At 38.1% G+C, this 25,559-nt stretch overlaps 1 protein-coding gene across 4 annotated transcripts in view; it reads right to left on the bottom strand.

Annotated features, from left to right (window-relative positions):
* Erbb4 (erb-b2 receptor tyrosine kinase 4) overlaps positions 1 to 25,559 on the bottom strand; it is a 1,229,537-nt gene that overhangs the window by 295,869 nt on the left and 908,109 nt on the right. For all 4 annotated transcript variants that reach the window (XM_004626607.2, XM_004626604.2, XM_004626606.3 and 1 more), the window contains exons 13-15: positions 14,843 to 14,975; positions 10,500 to 10,593; positions 3,456 to 3,610 (exon numbers count right to left, since the gene is read on the bottom strand). In XM_004626607.2, the coding sequence (XP_004626664.1) occupies positions 3,456 to 3,610; positions 10,500 to 10,593; positions 14,843 to 14,975 (382 nt within the window). The remainder of the gene's footprint in view (positions 1 to 3,455; positions 3,611 to 10,499; positions 10,594 to 14,842; positions 14,976 to 25,559) is intronic.

Below are 25,559 nucleotides of genomic sequence, written 5' to 3'. Positions count from 1 at the left end.
AATATTTGCAGAAAAGTCAGAAAAAAGCATATATCACATCTCACATATTTCAAAACAACCACAGAGCTCTGACTGTTGAGCCATGTTTGCATGAACTTAATGATGCACAAGTATGCTGATATGTTTATGTGCCATACAAACATAACTTGAATATGTGGGGGAAATCTTCAAAGTTTGAAGTAAACATGAAAGAAATTTTAAAAATTTTCAGTTTTAAGGTTATAAATTTAATTCAATGAGCAGTTTTACTTTCCTTTATCTATAAATGGAAACATTTCATCATATAAATTTAAAAAGCAAAAACTTCTATTCATAAAGTCTGTGTAAAATTCGGGTGCTGAAATAAGGAAACTTTGAGATGTTTGAAGCGCCCTATGAAATGAACACAACATGTTTAACATGAACATTTGTCTTGAAATGAAATTAATATTAAATCGACTCAAAGTGATGTTGCTGCAGAAACTGTAATTTCTGTATTTATTTTCATCTAACTACATACTGTATTTCAGCTTTCGTACTTTTAGTTTACAAGGCCTCTTAAAATTTGAATATTGCTAGATACAAATATGGACATTGTCTGTAAATTTTAAGTTCTTGCTCATCTCTTCAAAACACAGTACAGAAGGATTTGGTCTCTAGTAGGAGATACACATTGCAAACCAGAACTGCACTGGGCAGTGAGTCCTAGTGGCCACGAGCTGCGCACATGCATTTGCAATCTGGGCTCTCACTCTCGATGCAGAGCAGGTCTCCAGTGTAACAAAGCTGAAGAATGAATGAGATTAAAATATGCTGCTTAAAACATGTTCTCTACAGATTGGAAGAAGATAAAAATAGTCCTTTTTTTTCTCCTCCAGGGATACTGGTAAGAATCCCCTGATAGGAACTAAATGAATAATCTATTTAAAAAGTATCTGAAGAACTTATTAGAACCAATATAGTTAATGCACTTATAGAGAAGTAAAAGTGCTTTTAAGGTATTACGTGGATAATTTTATTTTCAGAAAAATCATTACACGGTATTCAAAGTAAGGACTCTACTTCTAAAACATGTAATTGGTCAGAATATTTCCATTAACTTCTGTCTTTGATTATCTGACATAATATTGGCATATAAAGGCAAAGCTGCTTTTCCAAGTGGAGCTGGCCTGGTGGGCTCACGCTTGGTGATTCTCAGTGATTACAAGTGCCTAAGAATAAAAATAATCTGTCACTCCAACATCCCCACGGCTCCCGTGACCTTCCACGCGGAGGCCACACCTCCGCATGCTCATGTCCAGCTTGGACAGAAGGGACAGAAGACCTGCTCTGGGCAGCCTCTCCGAGCACGGATGGCTGTGTGGCCCAACAGTGCAGCTGGGAGTAGGAAACAAATGGTTTTCACTCCTGGGCATTCCTGTATTCTAAGATAGGGCTGGAATCAAAGTTGTTTGACCAAGTGAAGAACCTCAAAATGATGGAGGCTATTTAAAAGACAAACAAGCAAAAAGGACAGCAGGAAGCTAAATGAAACTATTAAAATTCCTCAAGACTAAGTCAGTCATTAGAAAATACATCTACCTTTGAAGACACTGGGCCATTCACGATTCAAATTTAGGGAGTGCAATATTTGAATTTGGGGATGGTAATTTTCAAATTCTCTCTCACTGTGATTCTGCTAACAGTGCCTTCTGGCTGTTCATTCAGAGTTTTCACATGATCTGAATTGTTCCCTATGACACCTTTATCTTCCCTTTTGCCTGAAGACCAAATTTTGTTACTATGGTAATTTGGTCCCTCTCCCTTGCCCCCTACTTCTCTTTCCTTCACTCTATGTGTTTTCTTTATTATATAATCATGATATAGACGGGCAGAGAGGAAGACGTGCCAGCCGCGTATCCAGACGAGGGCTCTGCGATCTCACTCTCATTTCCCTAATGGCTTCATTGTAATTAGATTTGCAGAAACAGCAAAAGGTCTCATTTTGAATGGCAACAGCTGTTGACATCAACATTATATTGAATAATTTACTGGTTTAATTTTAGCTGCAAAACAATAAAACCCTCTCGTGGAGGAGTTCAGCAGGCAACCTCTTCTCTTCCTGTTGCTGACTCCTCCTTCTGCCCCAAGCAGGACCAGTTGTTTCTTCTGTGAAACTGTTTCAACTCAAGTGTTCCAAACACTCTCAAGGGGAGCCCTTGATTACTTCTAGTTTCCTTGAAAGAAGTGTCTGTCCACGTGACTATTTCATCCTCCTCAATCTGTGGGCTCAGGTGTCAACCAAAGTGTTGGCAGGTAGGCGCTGGAAGGTGAACTTGAATTTGCATAGCAGGTCATTGCTTTACCTTCTGAGGCTCTGCTGCCTCACTGAGTGACTCAGGCTGACTTCTTGACTTGCTGAACATTGGAGCAGCTTCTGGGAAGTGATCTTTCTTGGCAGAAAATCATCCTGCTTGCTTAACTTCTTCTGTAACCTCTTACATCTAGCCCCTAATCTGGCTCTCTATGGACCTTCTTACTACTTGCCAGATACAAAGTACTCAAGATGACTCTCAGCAAGTGTGCATACAGATATGTGTGTGTGTGTGTGTGTGTGTGTGTGTGTGCGTGTGTGTGTGTACATGTACCCATGCATGCAGGCACTCAACATGGAGAGAAAGTTTTGTAGACAGAAGGATAACAGTGTGGGCAAACTGTGTGGAGAGAAGAGAATAATACTATATATTATGATATATTTGTTTTCTTTAGAAAAATAGTTCTTGGAATATCCTAAATAAGTAAAGTTGCTTATTTTTTAATAAATTCAGTGCTTTTCTTCTTTGTGCATTATTTAACTGATCAATATGACAATCTGCTTAGTATACATTGTATAACACATCCTCTTGAAAGATAGAAAAACATGTACCAATCTTTGGATGGTCCTACTACAAAGACATTCTATGTTTGAGAAAAATATGCAAAGTTACTTTTATAGATGGCATTATTTTATGACTCCGCATACCACTAAGTCCCTCCTTTATCCTGCCATTGGTCTGCATGCAGACTTTGTTGAAGGATTCCAATACAGGCTATATCAAAGAGAAATGTCCTGACTTTAAGCTGACTTTGACAAGAAAGAAACAGAAAACTTGTTAAATATTTAATAAACACAAACTTCAAAAGTTTGATTACTTTTTTGCCTGAATCTGTGGTACAATTTGGAAGAATTTCTATTCTGAATCCATAGTACACGGGTCATGAATTTTACAAAGATATCATAGAATAGTGAGAGGTAAATGTCAAACAAATACTCCAGAAAGTAAAATGTTGATTCTCTTCAATTTTTCTTAATACCAACGTATCAACTATAAAAATGAATCAAGTTTTGCAACAATTGTCTGAAATTAGGAGACAATATCAGAGACAAAGATTCCTGTGTATGCCTGTCAACCGTCAACAGGTGCAAGGCGGAGCTCCCGACCAGCAAGGCTGCTTACCCTTGGGTGCAGTTCGGGTGGCAGGGACGGCACTCCCGATCCTGGTCTGCGTACTTGAAAATGAAACTGCTTGCCCCCTGTAGGCCATCTGGACACTTCTCCACGCAGTTCGGGCCGTCCTTAAAATGAGAGCACTTTGTGCAGTTGTCAGGTCCCTGCAATGTGAAAAAAAGATTGAGGAAAAGAAAATTAGACTTTCTTTCTTCTGAAAATATTCATGTATTCAGTTACTGAGACTTTAGTGGGTGGCAAAGACATTGTCTTCTAGAAAGAACCCTTGCAGCAATAAAAATGTGGAGAAATCTACTGCGGTAAAATTAGCAGTTTTGCAGCCCTGGATGTGAGTGAAATATGTTCTCGGAATATTTTCCTTTATGAAATCTGCAGCCCCTAGCTTAATTGATTTCCATATCATGCCTCTAGTGTGAATTAATTCGATCAGCACAATTGTTCAATGACTTTACCAAAATGAGGCCAGTATCATCTTGTTATTCTTTCCTGGTGAAAGGATACTAGAATGATACTTGGCATTCACACACTTTCTGTGGGAAGTACTCCACTACCATCACTGCAAACAAGGAATAATCTTACTAAGTAGTTAACAAAAAACAGATACAATGGGAATTAGACAACACTATATTTTGTACGATTGGAGTATAAATTTTATGTTGGCTATAGAGTGGCTTTCATTGGAACATAGATTTTAAAACTTACCATGATTAATTATGAGGAATTAGGCAGTTTGAGTATATAAAAATAATTCCTAGGTAATACTTTAATTCAAATTACCTTGTACGAGTGCCAAAATCATATCCTGTCTATGTACTTGAATTTTGGTATACCGCAGAACGCTGCTGAGAGCTATAATTACAGATTCTGATAGACAAATGTCAAAACTTCCAGAATAATGAGAGTATATGGAAAAACTTATCCCATGATGAAGATGATATAAATATGAGTATGATCAAATACAATTAACTCATTTTATATATTTATGTTTCTAATATATACTAATGTATATTTTAATATACATAAAGTTAACAAGCAATAATGATATAAAGATTTATTTAAAAGTACATACAACAATATCATTAAAAAACTAATGTGAAATACCTAAGAATTTTACAAAACAAAAGCAGTTTGTATCTCAGGCAGTGCATTATAAGCACACAGGAAATGATAATTAAAGAAACTGGAGAATGCTTTTATCTAAATGCTATTTCACTTAAGAGGTGCTCACATTTTGATACTTCACCTATTTCAAATATCACCTTCTAGAATTCTTTTACAATACCACATTGTCTCAAGGTTTTAAAATAATAATAACCCTCTGATCACCTCTCCCTGAAACATTGTCCACTGACTGGCTCTCCCATCATGCATCTGTGTCTACAGAGCTCATCAATTTTACCAGTTTATATTGAAGACAACGGAGAGAAACAGCACATAATAAAAACATAGAGAAATACTTCTATTAGGTTTTCTAGTTAAGAACACTGATTTTGGGAGCTATTAGCACACATGCAGAACTGCTTAACAGGTAGGGACTGTGGAGCTCAGGTTAGCTCTTAGAAGTGATTTCTATTCCTGTTCAAATCAGCCAGAAATTACAAATTGGACCAGGAAAGCAAGGCTTAAACTATTTTAAAACTAAAAACTTGGCATTGCAAATTTAAAATAGTGGTGTAAGGAAGAAAAGAGGATAAGAAAAGATAAAAAAGAGGCTAAGAAAAGTCCTGAGCCTTCTTGAGGTGTAATCCCCCAGCTGTTTGTGTTACTATTCTGATGTAAGGCTTAGAACTAAGAAAAAGAATTAAAATTAAACTATGAAATCTAATCCCTACTGTATTTGAAGAGTTCACTGATGGTATCTTTTTATTTTCTCCCCCAAAAAGGAGAAAATAAAAAACTTTACATGCTTCCAATTTTAACACCTGCTCCTGGGTACTTTGGCACGGGATGTCATCTATTTTACAGAATAATTTACTGTGCAAATATGTGCAGTGGCATGACTTACTGCCTAAGAGACAGGCTTTGTACAGAACACAGAAAAGGTATACTATAAGACATTAGGCAGGGAGAGCCTGAATTAGGCATTATTTTTCTATTAAATTTTTTGGAATTTAAAACAATTTCTACACAAAATTAGAAAATGTAATAAAAGCCTATGAAACCAAATATATTTAAATTTCACTATATTTTACTGGAATAATTCATATTTATTTATTTATTTATTGCAGTACTGGGATTGAACTCAAGACCTTGCACTTGCCAGACAAGCACTTATTCTACTGAGCTATCTCCCCAGCCCCCAAAGTTCAGAAGGATTCTTTTTTTCTTTTTTTTTTTTTGGCTGGCTCAGGATGCCTTACGGGCAAGTCTGGTAAGACATGAGGATCTGGGGATCCAACCACAAGATCCTGAGGCTGACTGCCTTCACTTAAGCAGGCAACTAAACAACTGAGCCAATTTGCAGGCCCCCATTTTTATTTTTAAACATCTCAACTGTTTGATTTTTCTATCATGATACAAAGTCAAACATCCTAAGAGTACCCTAAAAGATTTCCAGACATAGCTCTAAATGAATGAAATGTATTGATTTCCCATTTCATTTCCATAAAAGACACTTAAACATCTGTGTGCATCCAAGTTTTACTCTTTTTGTTAAATATTCCCAAAGTATTCTAGAAGCTAGGTGTAGTAATGCTATGATCAGTGTAATAATAGAAAATGAAGGTGAAACTGGACATTATGGCATATGCTTAGAATCCCACCTGAGGCAGAAGGATCATTAGCTCCAGCCAAACCTGGGCAACCTGTAGGCATTACCAAGACCCTGTCTCAAAACACAAAACAAACCAAACAAACACACAAAAAAGAACTGAAATGTAGCTCAGTGCGAAGGCCCCAAGTTCATTATTGCCCATGACAAAGAAAGGAAAAAGACAGACAGACAAGAGACAGCGACAGCCAGTGAGTGACTGGGAGAGAGAGTGCTATGAATTCAATGCATTCTGGAATGCTAAGAGCTCGCAGGGAGTGTGGTACTTTTGAATACGTTCAAGAGTTTCAGTGCATTCTACATGAAAGGGACAAAATAATCTCTTGCTGAGAGCTATTGCACGACGAGGTTTATTTGCTATGTCAGCACATTTGTTTACCTCACTTGAACAACTCTTTGAGCCTTTGTGAAAGTGTATTCTAAAAATCAGTCCTTGTCCCCCATCTCTTCTTTGATTCCTCCTTGTTCTCTTGAAACGTTTGTGCCTCTTATTTCTCTTTCCTCCTACATTCCTTTCTTTACTTTTCCCAATAAGACTGCATGGGAATCAGTAACACAGAATGGGTAAAATTATAAAATTAAAGTAATTTAATTAAATTGAAAGGACCAGTTACAAGTAGATAAGGATAAAGATGAAAAAGTCTTCTTTTATTTCAAATCTATTCCTCTCATGATTATCCTAGACTTCTGTCATATTTAAGTAGGATAGTACCATTCCATTTGACAGAATACTGTTACATTCTTAGATAATACTTTATCTGTAGCACACTAAAGACCCTGGTGCCCAGGGATAAAAGTGAAATTTTAAGTGTGAAATATTCATATTCAGATCTTCTAACCATAGCTTCACATCCTACTAAGCTACTGATTGTTTTAGAATCACTTTCTAATCATCATACATAAAAATTTTTAGTAATTTAAAAGGGGGGGTTTAATATCATGTATCAAAGTTAACTACTTCATCAGCATTAAGAGACATCAGGTATTGTTATTATTACAGAAGCTTTGCCAAGTTAAAGAAATGTGATTTGAACAAAATAAGCCATAAGAAGAAGAGAGAGATTTGCGTTGGGCTTTGATGACACCTCCTCTGTTTCTTGACAGTGTCATTCTCCTGGAGAAGCTCCCAGAAACTCTTGGGTATTTCTACGTGCTACATGCCTATGACTTGCCATACTACACCATCTCTGTCCCCACTGAGACAATCAACATGTGGACCCAGAAAAAAAGCAAGAACCTTTCTCTGAAAGCTGAAAGCAAGCAACCCCCCCAGTGGGATCAAAATTTGGGTCATTATATGAGCTCAGCCAGGACAGCTTTTCTAAAAGATATTGCTTTCTCATCTGTTTAGCATTTCAAGGCTCACTGATCACTTGTTTAGGTTTCCTTGAGTATGTGCTCTTTCTCTTCTCAAAGGCCCAATCTAGGAGATGGACTGAACTTTCCACCCTTTTACTCACTGTCCTTTCTAACCTCTGGACATATCAATCCATAATTTTATCACTAATAATAATCTTAACTATTTGGCTCAACCAATGTTGCTGTTTTAGAACAAAAATGTGTCTGTTATAGACTTATTTTTTACTCCCTCTTAATTATCAAGCATTTTGGAAGTGCCAGACAATGCTAGCAAATTTTTGATTATAAAAATGTTTATTTTTACAAACTGTCTCAATCACTTTATGCGATAAATTAATAAGCAAATAAGCTATATAAATATACAAATGAAGACCAATTAATTCTGTAAAGCTGGCTACTGGGTTGTTCCATAGTGTAATTTTGTACAAGAAGCAGCATGAAGGGTGGAGAGAGCCTACGGCACAGACAGCACCCTCAGCCTGGGTGCTGGATTATGGTTTCATTGCTGATGAACAATTCATTTTGGAATTCTGGGATTTTTTTCTCAGACTATCCTGACCAAAAGAGACAAATATCTAAAGACAAAGAAAGAAAAGGTATGTCAAAGTATCATTAAGGACTAGCTCACACACAAAAGTTTTGTGTTAAGTCATGAATATGATTTATGGTGATCATAATAATTCTGACAGTCGTAGGTGACAGGATTATCAGACATTTTCATTTGTGAAAACTAACATAGTTGTATTGAAGAGGTTTACTAGCCAATGTGAAATTCTCATAAGGTAGATGTTCCTTGTGAAGTATTCTAGAAAGTACTGTGTTAATGAAAACATTTAAATTAGTCCTAAGCAGATTAGTTTTCTATATCGATGATTAACTGAGCTAAAATTATTAATAAGTAAGAATATTTCATTTTCTTGAAAAGTAGTAATTGAAAGGAAGATAAAAATATCCCAATGAATTGATTTTTCAATACACAGAATGGGAGAGATGAAAAGACTAATTTGATGAAATCAAGTACATGATGAATGCCCCTGTAGTGAGTATTGATAAACATTTTTGAACATTTTCATTCTGTTGATACATAAAGATTCAGCAATAAGTAAGTGAATGGAGCCTCATTTAAAGTAGGTGCTAAAACATATTGATGTAAAAGAGTAAGATTTTTTTTAGTGGTTTGTTCAAAATAAAAGGGAAAGGGAAAGAAAAAAAATATTATGTGTCAAGAAAAACTTAAGATGAAAAACAGCAATAAGAAATCCATAGAAAAATCAGTCTAGAGTAGTACCCATAAGAATTCATAAATTAAACTTTAGGCAAGTTTTGGCAGCTGGTCCAAATTTGTTGTTTAGCTGTTTCTATAAACCTATACCTCACATGCACTAACAGGATTTAGAGACATATGATTCTCAGCTTTGTTTAAAGGTGATGGAATTCTGGATGACATTAATTGCTTATTTTTAAAGTTTCAGACTCTGAAAGAGATTTTTCTTATTCTGTGACATAATCAAAAGTTATCTCATGTTACTTGCATAAGAACTCTAATTATTATTTCAACTGGCCTTATCAACCAATAACAGAAATTTACTTGCTTGTTCCTGACAGTCCGCTTTATGAATTCACATTTCTCATGCTTTAGACAATTGTATTTTGCGTTGCTATTCATATGGAAGAAAGAGAATAGCTGCTTGTGCCCCTCTGTACTTACTTGGGCTCCTATACATAAAATAGCCTTTCAACTCTTGGTTCTTCAGGGTAACACCATTATCTCTCTCTCTCTCTCTCTCTCTCTGTCTCTCTCCCTCTCTCTCTGAGGTCTGATTTTCCACAGTCATGCTATGGTGTTTGAACTTCTCAAGTGTCCAACATCCACCTTTAGATAAAGTCCCAGAACAGCTCAATGAGGCCTAATGGACATCTGGAGGGCTTACTCGTATTTTTTTCTAAGCTAATTAACTATTGAATAAGCACTCTGGCATAAAAATTCATACTTCATATAATTGAAATGAATTCTAAGGGTGTCATGTTGAATTCTTGGCTGTACCCAAATGTTGGTCCCCATATTATCTCCTGAGAACTGATTCAGTAGCTGATAAACTAGAAACATTCCTAAAGAAGGATGTGTATGATACTGCGGAATAACAAACCAATACTGATCTTAGCAGTAAAAAGAATCCAGTTGATGGAATCATACTAAATATGCATGCTTTTTCTCCCTAAGGATAACTTCAAAATATCTAAGTGGCAACTCAGCCATGCAAGCTTTCTTGGTCCTACTGGTTCTTCCTAGATTTTCATAGCTCATTTCTTCCATCTGCCATAATACGTTATTGCCTTAGATTTCAGCTTATGGATACTTATCTTCCTCCTCTCTTTATCTCTCACATGTCCTAATAGGAAGTGGTTAAATGAAGATAAGAATGTGTTTTCCTTTTCCCCAAATACAGCATGAACTTTCACATTTGTATTTCTAAACTTCTTTTCTTTCCAAATGTTTCTCTTCAAAGCAAAGCTCAACCATGAGTTCCCTGTCACTTTCTTTCTTGTCCCCAACATCAGGCCCAAGGATTGTTAGTTGCTCCTTCTTTGGCCTTCCTATAACAACTTACACACATTATTTATCCTTCAAACTACTTTTACAATGTGCTGTTGTCCAAGACAACTTCATGTTTTATACTTCTACGTAAATATATTATTTGGGATAGAACTATTTTTGGATTTGAATTTTCAAATATTCTATCTCCATCAAACTGCAAGCTCTCAAGGTTAAAATACTAAATATATTTTCCAATAGCATCCTATTAATACCTGCTGGGTGGAGGATATATAAAGAGATAGTAACGTGGTCGCATCACCCATGTAGCTAAGTAAGATGACATGCCCACAGCAGGCTCCAGCCTTACCGGTCCATGACACGTGAGGAGCCCCTCTTCCATTCTCTCACACTGGGAGTCACACTCCACGCAGATCGAGCCGTTCTCGAACTCCCGAAACTCGCTGTGAAAATATCAGCTGCGTGAGGTGCTGTAAGCAAACAAGCTGTCAACCTAACAAATGAAGCAACATCTGCTCCAAGTCCTGTTGGCAGAGTAAATCCTGGAGTTTGTTTCTCTACGTGCCAGGAGCATCAGAAACATTTCCCTGTACATTAAGGAGTAAGTTTTCCATTAGGAGAAAAGATCGATGGCAGCCAGATGGCTTTCCTTGCCCTCGCCTGGAATCGACGGCAAACTCATCCTGGAAAGCTCTCCCTTGTGAGATATTCTGGCCCTCTTTAAAAAAAAAAATAATAACTGGGACTCTTCTGATGACACAGCAGAATCATTTTACCTTTGGAATAAAGCTACGTCTGTCTCTATGTAAGAGTTTACTATTCGTTGAAGCATTCCTTTGTAAACTCTGAAACTGCAATTGTATTTTACTTGTTGCTAAGCTACATGAATGTTCTCTATCCTTGTCCTTGAAATCCCAAGACTCCCCAATTTATTTTTGGTGGAGCTTCAAAAACACTTTGATTTTTCTTCTTCTTTTAAAATACCTGCCTTAGAGAATTAGAGAAAATATCTTTTCATGGTAGATTTTATTTTTGTATATTATTGATCTACTATCATAACATTTTTTCAGTCTATCTTCTTTTTGAAGTGATTCTATAGAGTATAAAATTAAAAAGAAATTGATGGCCACGTCTTAAAACTAATTGAGATTTCCTGAGATGATGGTCATTCCTTCCCACATCCTTTCATTTTTCTGTCTGCGTATTATAAAGTTATCAGTACCTAATATTTTTAGCAAAAGTTGACTCCAAATTTTTATTTCAATAACTGTATATATGTAATTTGCAATATATTTAAACCACTTAATTTCAACTAATATACAAGAGGCTGAGGTACTGTGAAAACAATACAGCATATCATATAGGAGTCATTAATAAAATTTGAATACAGTTTTATAATTTTAATTAATTTATTAATTTACACCTTTATATTCTGTACTATCTTTCCAAACCTATAACATTTGCAAATAGAGTAATTATGGATTAATTAGATGATAAAATAAAATATATTTGCCCTAGAGTAAAAAACTTTATTTTTTTTTCTCATTTTAAGACAAAATATCTTAATTGGCATGGAATTCCAAAATGTTAGGTGTATTTTCAATTGGCTAGATTAAGACTTTGCATATTCCAAGGCAATATAATTAAGTTTGAAATCCAAGGCTTCCAAATGAATAGCGTAAGTGTGCTAGGCACAGTTACACGACTTTTCCCTTTTTCAATGTGAGCTCTTAGCTGCTCTACATTAAACCTTTTTAGCGTTTCCTCAAGTTTAAAGTCTGCATTGAAGATGCGCGTTCACCTCTGCACACTACCTTGCCGTGAGCGGCATCGAGTACTCGATAACACACCTTCACTACACAAGGCACAACGGCCTGGTGCGAGCCTGCAGTGAAACTGGAAAGAGAATAGAGAACAATGATTCTAATCAAATTTTATGGCAGCAGTCTGGGCTCTTCAGGCAATAAGTAGCTTGTGTTTGGCCGCTAAAGAGTTTTTCTTCATAAAAGAAGGCCATAATATTTTGGTTGCCACAACACAGGTTATGCTTTTCTTATTTTTTTTTCAAAACCCACTTCCACATCCGTGAAGTTGAGGAGTGTGGTGTAAATGCAGACGCCATCTGTTGCCTGCCACACACTTCAACGCCATAGCTCCTGGCTCTCTCCTTCCTGCCTTCATAATGGTCCCTCCTTGCCGTCTCCCTCGCCTCTTCTGCCATTTATTCTCACTCTCTCCATTATCGCTTTCTTCTTCCATGTCCCTAACGATACCATGGTGACTCTGTCAGAGTTCTCCTTTCATTTGAATGTGATTTAACAAAGCATGTTCTTTTGAGCATCAGCTCTGCATACTAACTTTTGCTTCATTTGTTTTTGCTGTGGTGCATATGTTAGATTCCTCACTCTTACAATCAAGAGAGAACACTGTAATATCTGGTTTTCCTAAATTCTAAATTCTAGTGTCAACATTTGTATTTTTACACCTTAAATTCTTTAACTTCTCTGAGCCTCAGTTTTCTAAATATCCTCGGTAAAGGGGTAAATATTTTATTGCAAGGTTATGATTCTTAAATATGAAAATGCTTGTAAAGATCTTAGAATAAGATACTCCTTGATGTTTCACTATTGATCTTAATGTTTCAGACATGTGGCCAGGTAGGAAAAGTTTTAAAGTTTCATTGGACCACTTCCTCATTGCAAGAGATCCATCTTGTTGTCCCTTTCCATCCATCCTTTAATGGTCTCTTCATTTGTATTTCTCCTCACTCAGATTAGTGGGATAGCAAGTGGGATTTAAACTTGTTTGTCTGGTATATTTCACTCAGCATTATATTTTCCAGGTAGATGTTTCACATCTGTCATTCTTCATAGTGGATATATCTCATTTCGTTCCTGCACTCATCTACTGATGGGTCTATAGGCTGCTCTCAGGATGCAGCTGTCACGCACTGTGCTGCCCTGAACACTGGCGTGCATGCGTCACTGTGGTACAATGAGGTGAGCCCTCAGGAGAAGACTCCTAGAGGGGACTGTTGCCTTATCTGAAATGTCTAATTCTATTTCTTTGAGAAGTCTCCCTTCTGATTTCCACAATGGCTTACTCGCCTGCATTCCCACCAACAGTGTAGGAGGGTTCCTTTGTACAGAAAACAGCCTCTCATAAGTGAGTACCAACACAATTCAGTAATACAAGAAACATGTGTTTTCTGTTCATTAACCGCAAGGCATCAGCTTTTGTCATTGTTTGATTTCCTACTGATGGTCATTCTTTCTGGAGTAAGAGGGAATCTTAGCAGTTGTTTTAATTAGCATTTCTCTAATGGCCAGAGATGTTGAACATTTTTTTCATCTATTTGTTGACTATTTGTATTTCTTCCTCCGTGAAGTGTCTGCTCATTTCCTAATAAACTTTTAATGTAACAGTTAATAGAACAAAAGTCTACTATGATTTATTTCAGTGACATCAATTGCTGCATGTACAAAGCTATTTTGATGTAGGGTATTTTATGTACAGAAAACAGCCTTTCATAAATAAGTACCAGCACAATTCAGTAATACAGGAAGCATGTATTTTCTGTTCATTAACTGTAAAACTTGACTTACCATGTAAAATTATAAGCTGAAATAGCCCAGAAAATGATTAAATTCTTACATCTTTATATTTAGCTTTTAATTTTAATTTTCCCCATAATTTCATGAAGGGAATTTATTTTGGTCATCTTTTAAAAAAAGACATATGCAAAATATCATTACTATAGATTTCTATATTACTATAAATATATTTTTACCTTGATATAAATTGGAAAACTGCAATGCTATTGGGGATTATAGAGATAAATGTTAAAATGAGATAATTCCTGAGGCGCAAGAAGAAATAAAATGAAAAACTCCAAAACTGTGCTTTCCAAACTGTAGAAAATGCTTTCAGTTTATCAATAGGACAAAGCTTGACTCAGGGACACCCTAAAAATGCATTACTGTGCTAATAAAAGGCAACTGTAATGTATAAAGTGGCTTTAGGAGTGTATGAAATGCCATGCAGTAAGGTGGATGCTAGGCTTTATTACTGCCAATACGATTATTGCAGTACCAGAGGGAATTTAAGACACTTGAGTTAAAATATTGCTCAAGTGATCTAAGAAGTGGCAGAACACTGTTTACAACCTCTATAATCTTCCTATAGGGCTAAGCAGTTGTCAAAGACATAGAAACATGGGCTTTTCCTGGAACGCTAACAGACATGGAGCTGGAATGGAAAGAAGGTGGTAATGGTTTACCTATAGATGGAAAATATAAGGAAAGCATGCAGGGAAAGCCTCACCAGATGACTGATGGAAGGGAAGATTACTTAAAACAATCTTCCATGTCAGAAAACAAATATATATTTTTAAAAATTCTAAATATAAATTGCTATAATTTTTCAAGGACTATCTAAGTAAACATTTAAAACATGCATATAGTAGTCTTTATATGTGGACTCCTTAAATTTATTTATGGACTAACTAAAACACATTTATTTCCCCTGAAAGCAAGTCTATATGTCGGATCTTTATGCATTAAGAGTTCCCTGATATATCCTGACTTGCATATGCTTTCTGAAATTCTAGCCATTTCTTTTCATCATTTTCAAATCTGCTCTCCTCAAGGCCTCACAGCTCACGAAGACAGGGACACCTGCCTGACTCCTTACCCGTCATAGAGGTTGCATGATTCTATGCAGATGCGGCCCCTGCTGAAGCGGCGGCACGACAGGCACTGGTCTGGCCCTGGTCCCCAACAGCCATCGCTAGAACACAGGGGGTTGCACACCATTCCTTCTGCAGCTGCAAAACACACCAAGATTGGGGCAAATGAAACAGAAGATGTGTCAAGAGGTGCACCAGTTCTTAGGGACTCTAGATAGCTTTAAATAAATGGGTTTAGAAGAGGCCAGTGCCAAACACCTGTGGTTGTCTCCCAGGCACCCTGGCCCAACCCATCTGTAACTTCCTCCATGCTGCAGAGCTTACCTACTCAGCATGTACATGATGTGGTATTTTTCATAATTCTGAGCAAAATCCAAGTGTCTGTATGGAAACTGCAGAGGACAGGTGACTCAATTGAACTTCTGAGCTAAGAACCAGTCCAGGGCCAGCCAGATAGTTCAGTGGACTAAGGTGCCTGCTTAGGAAGAGTGCAGCAGCCAGGGTTTGTTCCACCCAGGGTGGAACGTGCCTGTAATTCCAGTGCTTGGGAGGCTGAAAACAAGAGAATCACTACAAGTCTGATCAACGTAGTGAGACCCTGTAAGCCCTGTAGACCCTGTCCTAAATACATTAAAATAAATAAGTAACCAAGCCATATATTTCCCAAGCCAACATTTTGATCCACTGATAAAAATACCAGATACTTTGGATGCAATTCCATCTGAGGGCTTCATAAGTAAACAAAAGAAATAATGCTATCAGTAAAGAAATAAAAATCACAAAATTTAAAAATGAAGAGAAAATAGGGCTGGCCAATAAGCTCAGTGGATTAAAGCACCTGCAAGCAGGTGCAGGATCCCCGGGCCTGCTGTGCCAGCTCTGCCCCTGGGGCACGCTGAGAAGACAATTGAGACTGGGCATGGTGGCATGCACCTGTAATTCCAGCTCTTGGGAGGCTGTAAACAAGCAGATCACTACAAGTTTGATCTAGTAGTGAGAACCTGAACACCTTTTAGACCCTTCCCTAAAATAAAAAAAAAAAAAGGAAGAAAGATAGATAGACAGAAAGAGAGAGAAAAAATATAGAAGGTAAGAAGAGAAGACAAGATTAGAAACACAATAAAAGGTTTTTCAGGCCTCTGCTACAGACTGGCAAATCCCAGCTTGGTATTAGTCAACTCAGCACAGGAAAGGAACAGTTCACTGAGAAGCAGAGTATAGAGATTAAAATAGTAACAGGAGTCCTCAGTCTGATCACTGTTTTATTTTGAAGTTAAAATAGCTAAAGAGTTGGCGAACAGTTTTTTCTTAAGATTGATTTATTTATGTACTTGGTACAGGGTCTCCCTACACAGCTCAGACTTGTAATGATCTTATCTCAGCCTCTCCAGCGCTGGGATTACAGGTGTGTGCCACCATGCCAAGTTTCAGGGGCTGGCACAGCATGCGGTACCAGGGATTGACCCCATGTCCTTGTGTTTGCCAGGCAGGAGCTTCGACCACTGAGCTATCTCCCCAGCCCAGGATTGTGTTTTACACTTGCCACTTAAGTTCACCATTTCTGTTCTCCTTTCTCTCCAGTGACACATATATTATTATTTATATTATGTCCCACAATTTTATTAAAGAGTTGTGGATATAGATGTTGAATAACAAGTGTCGAGAAAGACTTCAAATTTTATTCAAGCATCTGTTTTATTATTCAAGGCTTTTGAAACTCAGTCACATGTATGTAGTTTTCATAAAACATTAAGAATTCTCAAAACAGTAAAAACATAAGTCCAAAAATCTCACCATATACAACCTTGAAACAGGACAGACCCACAATATTCCTTTTCCTGTCTCTTGCTTTCATTTACCACCCCCTTCTTCTTGAACATCCACCTACCCGAGAGACATCTTAGCAGTAACTGGCATGTCATGACAAGCTGCCCGTGTTCAGAATACCACAATGACAGGCGCTCCCATTATGAAACCACTGTTACAAATTACCATCTGCAGTGCAGTAGCTTTGTTCACAGGTATCAGTATATATAGTTAGTCAGGGTGAGAATCTTTCCAATTAACTCCTAGAATATTAAAGAATCTTCTGAATATTCTCTGGATCATTGCCTTGCTCATCCGTGACTCATCCACATGGCTGCACTGATAAAGGTTCTACAATCTGAGGTACAGGATCTCAGGATAAATCCTGAGGGCATTTCACTGACCTTCTCAGACCAAAAAGCTACAACTCTTGTTGCATAGGTCCTGCTTTACCTTGGTCTTAACCATCCAGTAGAAAAGTATGAAGACAAAATATAGGAAGTAAAGCCATGTTGTTATGTTGAGCTGTGGGGGACTCAGGTCAATAATTTCTGACATTGCCAGTTAAACAGAAGACCCAATGCTATTATGGGATACTGGACTCTTTTAGAATATTTTGCTGAGTTTACACACCTATAATATTCAATAACGGAACTTAAAAGAAATGGGGTATAACTATGAATGTCCATTTTGTATCTGTGAATTCAAAGTGGTTGGGATAGATATATAGTTGCATTCTCTTAATGAATAGAATGATTTGTTCTAATGGTGTTTGTAATTAGGATCACAAGTCTGCATCTTGTACAGCAATTAACCACTAAGAAGAATATATGCAGTGTATTATTTGTTGAAACTGTACTTTCGATTTGATTTGAAACTGTCTCATTGCTATATGTTTATCAATAAAACTTTGAAAATAAAAAAAAACAGTAAAAACATTGAAAGCCTACTTGTGACCCTCTATGTCACCAGCTTTATTTACTATAGGATGTGGGATTAGATGACAAGAGCACTTATGAGCCGGACTGAGATAGCAAGGGCTTGTTAGTATAACACAATGACAAAACATGCACAAAACACAGGAAATTTCACCAACCTAAATCACACTTGCCAGTCACCCACCTGCCTCGGGGATGCTGACTAGTTGTAAAACAGTTGAGAGTACTTTATATACTCTACCTGGTTATGCAATTATCTTTATCTACCTATCTGATTAGAAAATCTTTCTCCCAGTCTGTAGCCTGGACTTTTATCTTGTAATAGGAAATGTTGCAGAGAAAATGTTTAATTTTGCTGAAATCAAATGCTTTAATTTTTCCCTGTATGGATTGCGATTTTGATATTAAGTCAAAGTTTCCTTCACCTACCTTTTGATGTCAAATAATCTCTTCTAATTAATTTATTTTCATTGTACTGAGGTACTTAGTGCTCCCTGCACATCAGATAAGCACTGAGCTAGTATACCCCCCAATATTTCCTAATTTTTAAATAAAAACTGTCTAGCTTTACATTTCACACTTATTAAGCTCATGCTTATTTTTGTCAAAATTTGCAGAAGATGTCAAAATTACATTAAAATATAATTTTGGCCAATGAACATTTATTTGCTCCAGTACACATCAGTTGGGCAGATGTGTCAGTTGTGGGCTTTTCAGGATTCTCTATTCTATTTTGTCAACTGATATGCTTACACTAGCCCCAGGACCACAGGGTCTTACTGTCTATGTAGTTAGGCTTAAAATGATGTCAATGGAATGTTCACATTTACTTTTTTCTTTTATCTAAATTTGCATCACCTAGATAGCTTGTTTACTGTTCATTATCAATTTCATAAAAGTCTTATTTATATCTCAAAAGCCTTGCTGTGATTCTGATACCTATCACACTAAACATGCGTGTCAACTTAGAATTGATATGATGAGTTGTCTGATTCCTGAAGATAGTGTGCTTCTAAATATAAAGTATGTTCCAACAACACAATGAATGTTTTCATTAAAGCAACATGTCACCGTGTTTTACATACATTTCCCTTCGCTTTGAACACACCTGTCCCATCGTTCTGGACACCGCAAAGCCCTGCAAGTCCTCTGCCACGAGTGTCTGTAGGAGCACTCTCTGACTATCGTGATGTCCTGAATTAGAAGGCTTGCATTTTGTGGGCATTTTGACTTTGGGGATGAGTTGCAAGTCACCAAGGTCTAAGACCTAATTATTCAAGTATAGGAGGACACACTCTCTTAGTTCCATAGCCTGCCTCTCTGCTGGATGACGAGCACCTCCTGACCTGCCTCAGAAAGTGGCACGATTGTGATCAGTGCACTTGTTCATCACCAGGTTTCTAAAATATTTTTGTGCGTGCTGTGCTGGCCTTGCCCCCAGGGCATGCTGAGACAGTGATTAAGACTGGCGTGGTGGTGAGCGCCTGCAATCCCAGCGCTTGAGAGGCTGAAAACTGGAGGATCATGACAAGACTGATCTACGTAGTGAGACCCTGTACACCCTGAAGGCTGTGTCCTAAAATTCATTAAAAATTAAAAAAACAAAAAAAAAATTTGGTAAGCTTATTGAAAATGTTATCAGACAGCCATGGCCTCTGTGAGCATTGGTAGTTTTTTTCTTCCTGTCTGATCTTTATGCCTTTTTCCTTATTATGATTTTTAGAACTTCCAGTGCTATGCTGAAGAGGTGACATTGTTTCCTGGTTCTCAGTCTACTCAGAAAGCATTAATTCTTCCATGACTACACTGGAAAGTAGTCATGGAAGACTATAAGATTTTGTAGATCACCTATATCAAGTTTTCTAAGATTTTTAAAATATTTTTAAAATGTAAAAATTCAAAAAACTTATAATAATTTTTCAAATGCTATGTTCTGTAGCAAATGATTTGATCATGTGGCATTTCTTCAGATTATCAACATTGCATATTTTATCATTTATTTTCAGATAATAAAACCTTTTAATAAAGCAATAATCCTATTTGGCAGTGTAATTCTTTTTGCATATGAATGAATGTTACTTGCTGTGTCTTAAGTTTTTGCTTCTTCATGTATTTTTGAGACTGACAAACCTTTAATCTTTTACCATTTCTATCCCTCTTTTATGTTCTCCTTTTGTTCCTTTTCCTCATGGTATTCTAGGTTCACACATATGTACCGATCTTCCAAACCATCAAAGTAAGGATGACCAATGATTTCACAAGTGCGCAGAGCCCAGGCTCTGCAGTGCCAGGTTTTAAGTTATTCTTCCTTGACTCTTTTACCATCGCTCAGGATAAAGTCCTGCACCAGAGCCCACTGCTTTGATACCACTTTCTGATGCTGCTGAAGTCTGCGATATCCACTCCCATGCTAGCCAGAGCACAGCAAGATGGCTTCACCCTGATATGCTTCCCTTTCTTAGTCTTTGGGGAGTGAGAACAGATTTGGCTGGAGAATGACTCGTGTGAACCCGTGCTTATTTTTTGCCTCGCCAGTTTCTTCACCTCCTAACCTGAGATCTATGAAAAGGCAAACAGGAAACTCACCTGTGTTCTGCCTTGGGTTTCTCATTCCCCAACCTGTTTGTCTCTTGCCTCTACCTTTCACAGTTTGTCCTACAAAATTATATCCAGGTTTTTATTGTATACAAAACAATTCAAAGATATTTGAAAGTCAATGATTTTTTAATGAATAGGAAAAGTTAAAATATCTATCTTATAACCACTCAGCCACTTTAAGTTTTTTTTTAAATCAAGTTTTATGTTCTGACTTATGTATATGTATATGTAAGTTTTATGTAAAATTTTATTTGGGGTAATGATTATCATCAGAGGAAATCTCCAGGAGAAAACTCGTATACTCTGAAGGTGACCTACAAAGACAGTGGAGTATACAGTATCATGAATCCCTGGCTCTGTATAGCTGTTACCTAGAAAATATAACTCATACCCCAAACTTGTTGTTATCCAAATTCTGCCTAAGGCTTTCACCTCCATTCTTCATTTCTTTCTTAAGGAAGTTGACAAATCTACCTGGAACCCCGTCGCTTCCTATAGCACAAGGGATCTCACCAATGTTTTAGTCCACTTATTTTACCATTCCATATCCTTTTCTATTTTCAGGTTTGAAAGTCCTCTCACTCATCTCCTGCCCACCCCACAAGGGTAACTGAAGTCTGCAGAATGTGGCAGGAAAGAACTGTTTCCATTTCCTGTTTTATATTTGACATCTATGGAGGAGACAGGTTTTAGGTTGACTGAGATCTACTTCCTTCTGCTGCTTATTGCCTCTCTGAGTCTTTACCTATGTGGACAGCAGCAGGGGACTTCCGAACGAAGCAACACCACCTACCTATGGAAAGCCATAATAAACAGGAAACCGTAATAACTACTGTCTTCTTGTCCTTTCTAAAGCACTAGATGAAGGAAACAAGGAGTGGCTGATCATTCTCTCCAAAGTGAAAACAAAGAAAGGGTCTTCACACAACATAAAACAAAAGGCCGAGGAATCTACTTCTTTGAAATTCTTAAGAGAAGCTTTCTATCAGCACCAAGAATTCAACCGACCTCTGTGTGCAGCGTGACAGTCACGTTGGAGGAGAAGAAGGCCTGTTCAATGCCTTACAGCACACAAGGCCATTATAAAACTCTTTAAAGAATCTTTGGAAATGTAGGCATTAAGAAACCTTTCACTTTGTCTGTGTTTTCTTTGGAAGCTGTGAAATAGATTTTTCATTATCTCCTCTGAATTGTACCTGCCTGTTAAAAATTTGGAGAGATAATAGCATGCTTAGTATTTTGACCTTTATAGCGAATATTGAACTTGTTTCCATTAAAATAGAGACAAGATTAAAATAATGGATTTTGCTACATGTATGAAAGCAAATGGATTAGTTCAAAAATATTGAAATGGAGTACCTGTCTATAGACACAAAGGCAGAAAAAAAAAACCTTCTTTTATTGTAGAGCAAGTTCATCTATGTTGTTCACCATGTTTATCATATACAGAGGCAGAGATTTTACTTAAAATGTATTTGGATAGGTATTGTTAATCATTTTTTAAAACTGGAAAGTACATTTTAATATAGTAATAATTTAGATTTTATGATCAAACAGACAAAGGTTAAATCCTTTCAGTTTCATGCACCATGTAGCCTTAGCAATTATTTACATATCATTCTTCTGTAAAGTGAATAATGTCAACTTTTCAAGGTTGGTAGCATATTACTAACCTACTAATGACAGGATCTGGAAAAGTAACTGTGAATAAATGTACTCAAGAAAAAATTGAAAAGAATGAAAGAACATTCATGTGCTTATTATGAAAAGAAAGTTATTTAGAAACTGTTTCTTGTCTGCTAGATGTTCCTAAGAACTGGGGAATATGACAGAAAAATAAAGTTAAATTCGCATTCCCTCACCTGATGGGAATTAGAGCTACTTGAAGAGACAGGCAATAAATGACCATACAGTTATGTGTAAACTGTCTTGATAGATGGCAGGACAACATTTTAGAGGGTGCTGAAAGAACATAGCTCTTGCCTTCACCTAGGGAGAAGTGGTCCTAGGGGAAACCTCAGAAGGAGAAACACTTATGCTGATACAAGTAAGGTAGCATTAATAATTAAAGCAAAGGGGGCTGGTGAGATGGCTCAGTGGTCTAAAGCACCTACTTAGAATCAAGCTTAGCAAAGCACAGGGACCACTGTTCAATCCCCCAGCACCACATGCCAGCCAGCCCCGCCCCCTGGTGGGCTGAGTTGGCCACACACACACACACACACACACACAAATAAAAAATAATAATAATAATAATTAAAGCAAAGGGGTCTGATAAAATTAGAAAAGGCAGGTCCAGTTAAGAGGTTCTGAGAAACAAATTCGACTAGTATTCCCAGAGAACATAGTGGACATGACCAAGGTGGAAAATAGCCACCTGGTAAGGTACTAAGGTTATGTTGCCATTCTCAAGATTCTGTGTGTTGTCCAGGAGCTGTGGAAAGCTCCTGAGAGGAGTTGAAAGAAAAGTCAAGAATCTAATTTGTATTTTGAAAAGGTCACTGTGATTACTTTCATGGGATCAACTTGAAAACATATTTGAAGCATTGTTGACCAAGAGATAACAGTGGTAATAGAAAGAGGTCTCATTGCTGGGACAAAATACCAAACACTCAAAATTAAGAAAGGAAAGGTTTATTTAGCTCATCGTAGAGGTTTCAGTCCATATTCACCTGGCTCTAAGGCAGAGTGGCACATGGCAGAGAGCAGCAGTTTATGGTAGCAGAAAACAGCAGGAGCAAAAGGAAGGAGTAGCAGCAACAAAATCCACCAAGAGCAAGTCTGCCTCCCTTATGTTGCATTCAGGCTACCTGCCCCAGGCTGGGAGTAGCACTCACACACATAATCCCAGCACTGGATCATGAATTAATCACACACTTTACAAGTTTGCCCCATGACTGCATGAGGTTTTGGGGGGACAACTAGACACAAACCACAACAAGGTCTATGGTTTAAGCAGGGAAAATCAGTCACCCTCTCCCCACCATAAGGACAGATGCTGGGAACAAAAGGTGGACTTGTGTTTGTTTGTGGTGTCAGTATTTATCACCTCTAAGGATGCTTTCCTTTAGGCACTGATCTTTCAAGACAAGTTGTTTTCTTTCATTAAGAAGACTTAGACCTTAGGAAAGTGGAATGAGGCAGACATAGGAACTAATGTCCTGAGCTCCACTCCAATAGACTTAAGGAATCCTCCTTGGACTTCTAACTTCCATCTTCTTTCTGCCTAAAGCCAGACTACAATCAGTAAGAGAGAATTGAAAAGTTCTCTTTTGCTACTGCAATAAATTACCATAAGTCAGTTACTTAAAATAACATGAATTTAGCCTCTCAAGTTCTGGAGGCCAGAAGTCCCAAGTAAGTCCTAAGGAAGGGACTAATCTCAGAGTCCCACTGTACCCACTACCTCCTGGGTGCTCCCCGAGAGGATTGGTTTCTTCCTTTCTCTGCATCCCCTTTGCTCTCCTTGGCTTGTGTGCTATTGTATCCCCACTTCCAAGGCAGCACCACCGTTGGCTTCCCAGATTCCAGTCTCTCACTGATAAGGATACCTGTGATTACATCTGTGACTCATTCAGATAACCTAAGACAATGGTCTCACCTTGAAATCTATTACATCTATTAAAACTCTTGTGCCTTCTAAGGAAACATTCATAGATTTTGGGGGTTAGGATGTTGCCATTGATAGGTTATGGCCCTAGTACAATCTGCTAATTTACCATGGCTGAATCCCCAAAACAACAGCTTATCTTCCTGATGACCACTTCCTCCTTCTTCCCCACTCCAGCCCTGGATACAACTTCCTTTCACCTTTCCCACCCACACAAGGAAGCCTCCAATCAGCTCCTTGTATATCACTAGACCTGCCCCTCAAACTCTGCCCCTAGCAAAAGTTCCTAGGGTCTCATCCTCTCAGTCTCGGGTCAGAGGATCTGCCCATCTCGCTGCCACGATCCTCTCCATGTGGTCAGATTTAATGAATCCCCCCCACCTCCTTTCTGCTTCTCTGTTGTACTGCTGCCATTACCATCGCTGCTGCCACTAAAACCTATCATTTGTTGGTGTTGTGACTTGGATCGGTGAATAGTGTAGCTCCCAGGGCATCCCCTGCCCCGGTTTTGAGCTCCCTCACTGAACCGCCTTCTGCCTCTGCCACCTGCTGTTGCTAGCTTGCATCCAACACCGGCCGATCTCAGTCCTCACTCATGAGCCAAAAACTCCAGGGGTGTTGCTCATCTTTCATCTCGTCTCGTCTTGAAAATTATGAGCTCACGTCGGGACCCACCATCTTTCTCTGCCATCTGGTCCCCAGCTCCCCACTTTTACTAGTGACTACTGCTAAAGTGGATATTGGCCCCTTCTCTCTCATACTCACTCCAGGCTAAAAAGTGATAGCTTTTGGCAGGAAGTGATGTCGGGCTTTTGCCCTAATCTTTGGCTCATTTTAATTCGGCCACAATAGGAAATATTCTTCCCATCCTCCAAAGCACGTACCTCTGGGTTTCTCCTGAAGCATCTCAGCACTCTCAGATTTCGAGGATATCTCAAACCCAAATGACTAATTTTTTAAAATTTGTATTATCGCTATGGTAAATGGCCAGAAGTCCCTTAAAAGCCTTTTTGACTCTGAAAACACATCCCTCCCACCTTCCTTCGTCATCTCCATCTTATCCACCAGTTCTACCCTCCCCATACCCTCTTCCAGCAACTCTGCCTTGTCAGTCTCCTCCAATAGTGTCTTTACTTACTTCACCCTCTGTAGCAACATCTCTTCCCTCTGCTTCTGCCTCTCATTCTCCTGTAGATCCCACTGCCTCTCTTTCCTCCTCCATATAGAAACCTCAGGTATCTGTGGCCCCTCCTCCCACCTTTTTCCTCCTTCATTTCATGCTTGCTCCTGAGCAACTCCCCAGCTACACTGCTGGCCTGTGACTGTTTGCTATGTGGCTACTTGCTCGCCATCTTGCACACCATGTGGCCATTCACAGCCATTGTAGGGTTGCTCCTCCTGTGATATCAGAGCACCAGCTTGTGGCGGTCCTTCACTTGAAGAGCCGCCGCCATCTTGAGCACCATGTGGCCATACACCCCCAACATGTAGTAACTCTTCCTGTGACATCAGAGTGCCAGCTTGTGGCGGCAGTCACCTGATGGATCACCGCTATCTTCTGGGCCATGTGGCCATCCACAACCATCTTATAGCCCCTCCTCTTGTGATGTCAGAGCACCACATTTTAGTGCCTCATCACTTGATGGGCCACCACCATCTTGCGGCCTCTCCTTTGGTATACAGTAACTACAAGTAAGGTTTTTATGTTTTTCTAATTCTTTTAAGAGATCTCTATTAATTGACCTACAAAAGTTCTAACTAGTCTTTTGT

This window comes from Octodon degus, unplaced genomic scaffold (genome assembly GCF_000260255.1).
Source record: "Octodon degus isolate 3935 unplaced genomic scaffold, OctDeg1.0 scaffold00016, whole genome shotgun sequence".
NCBI classification, from domain to species: domain Eukaryota; kingdom Metazoa; phylum Chordata; class Mammalia; order Rodentia; family Octodontidae; genus Octodon; species Octodon degus.
Note: the sequence above shows the minus strand (reverse complement) of the source record. Positions and strands in the feature narration are given on the sequence as shown.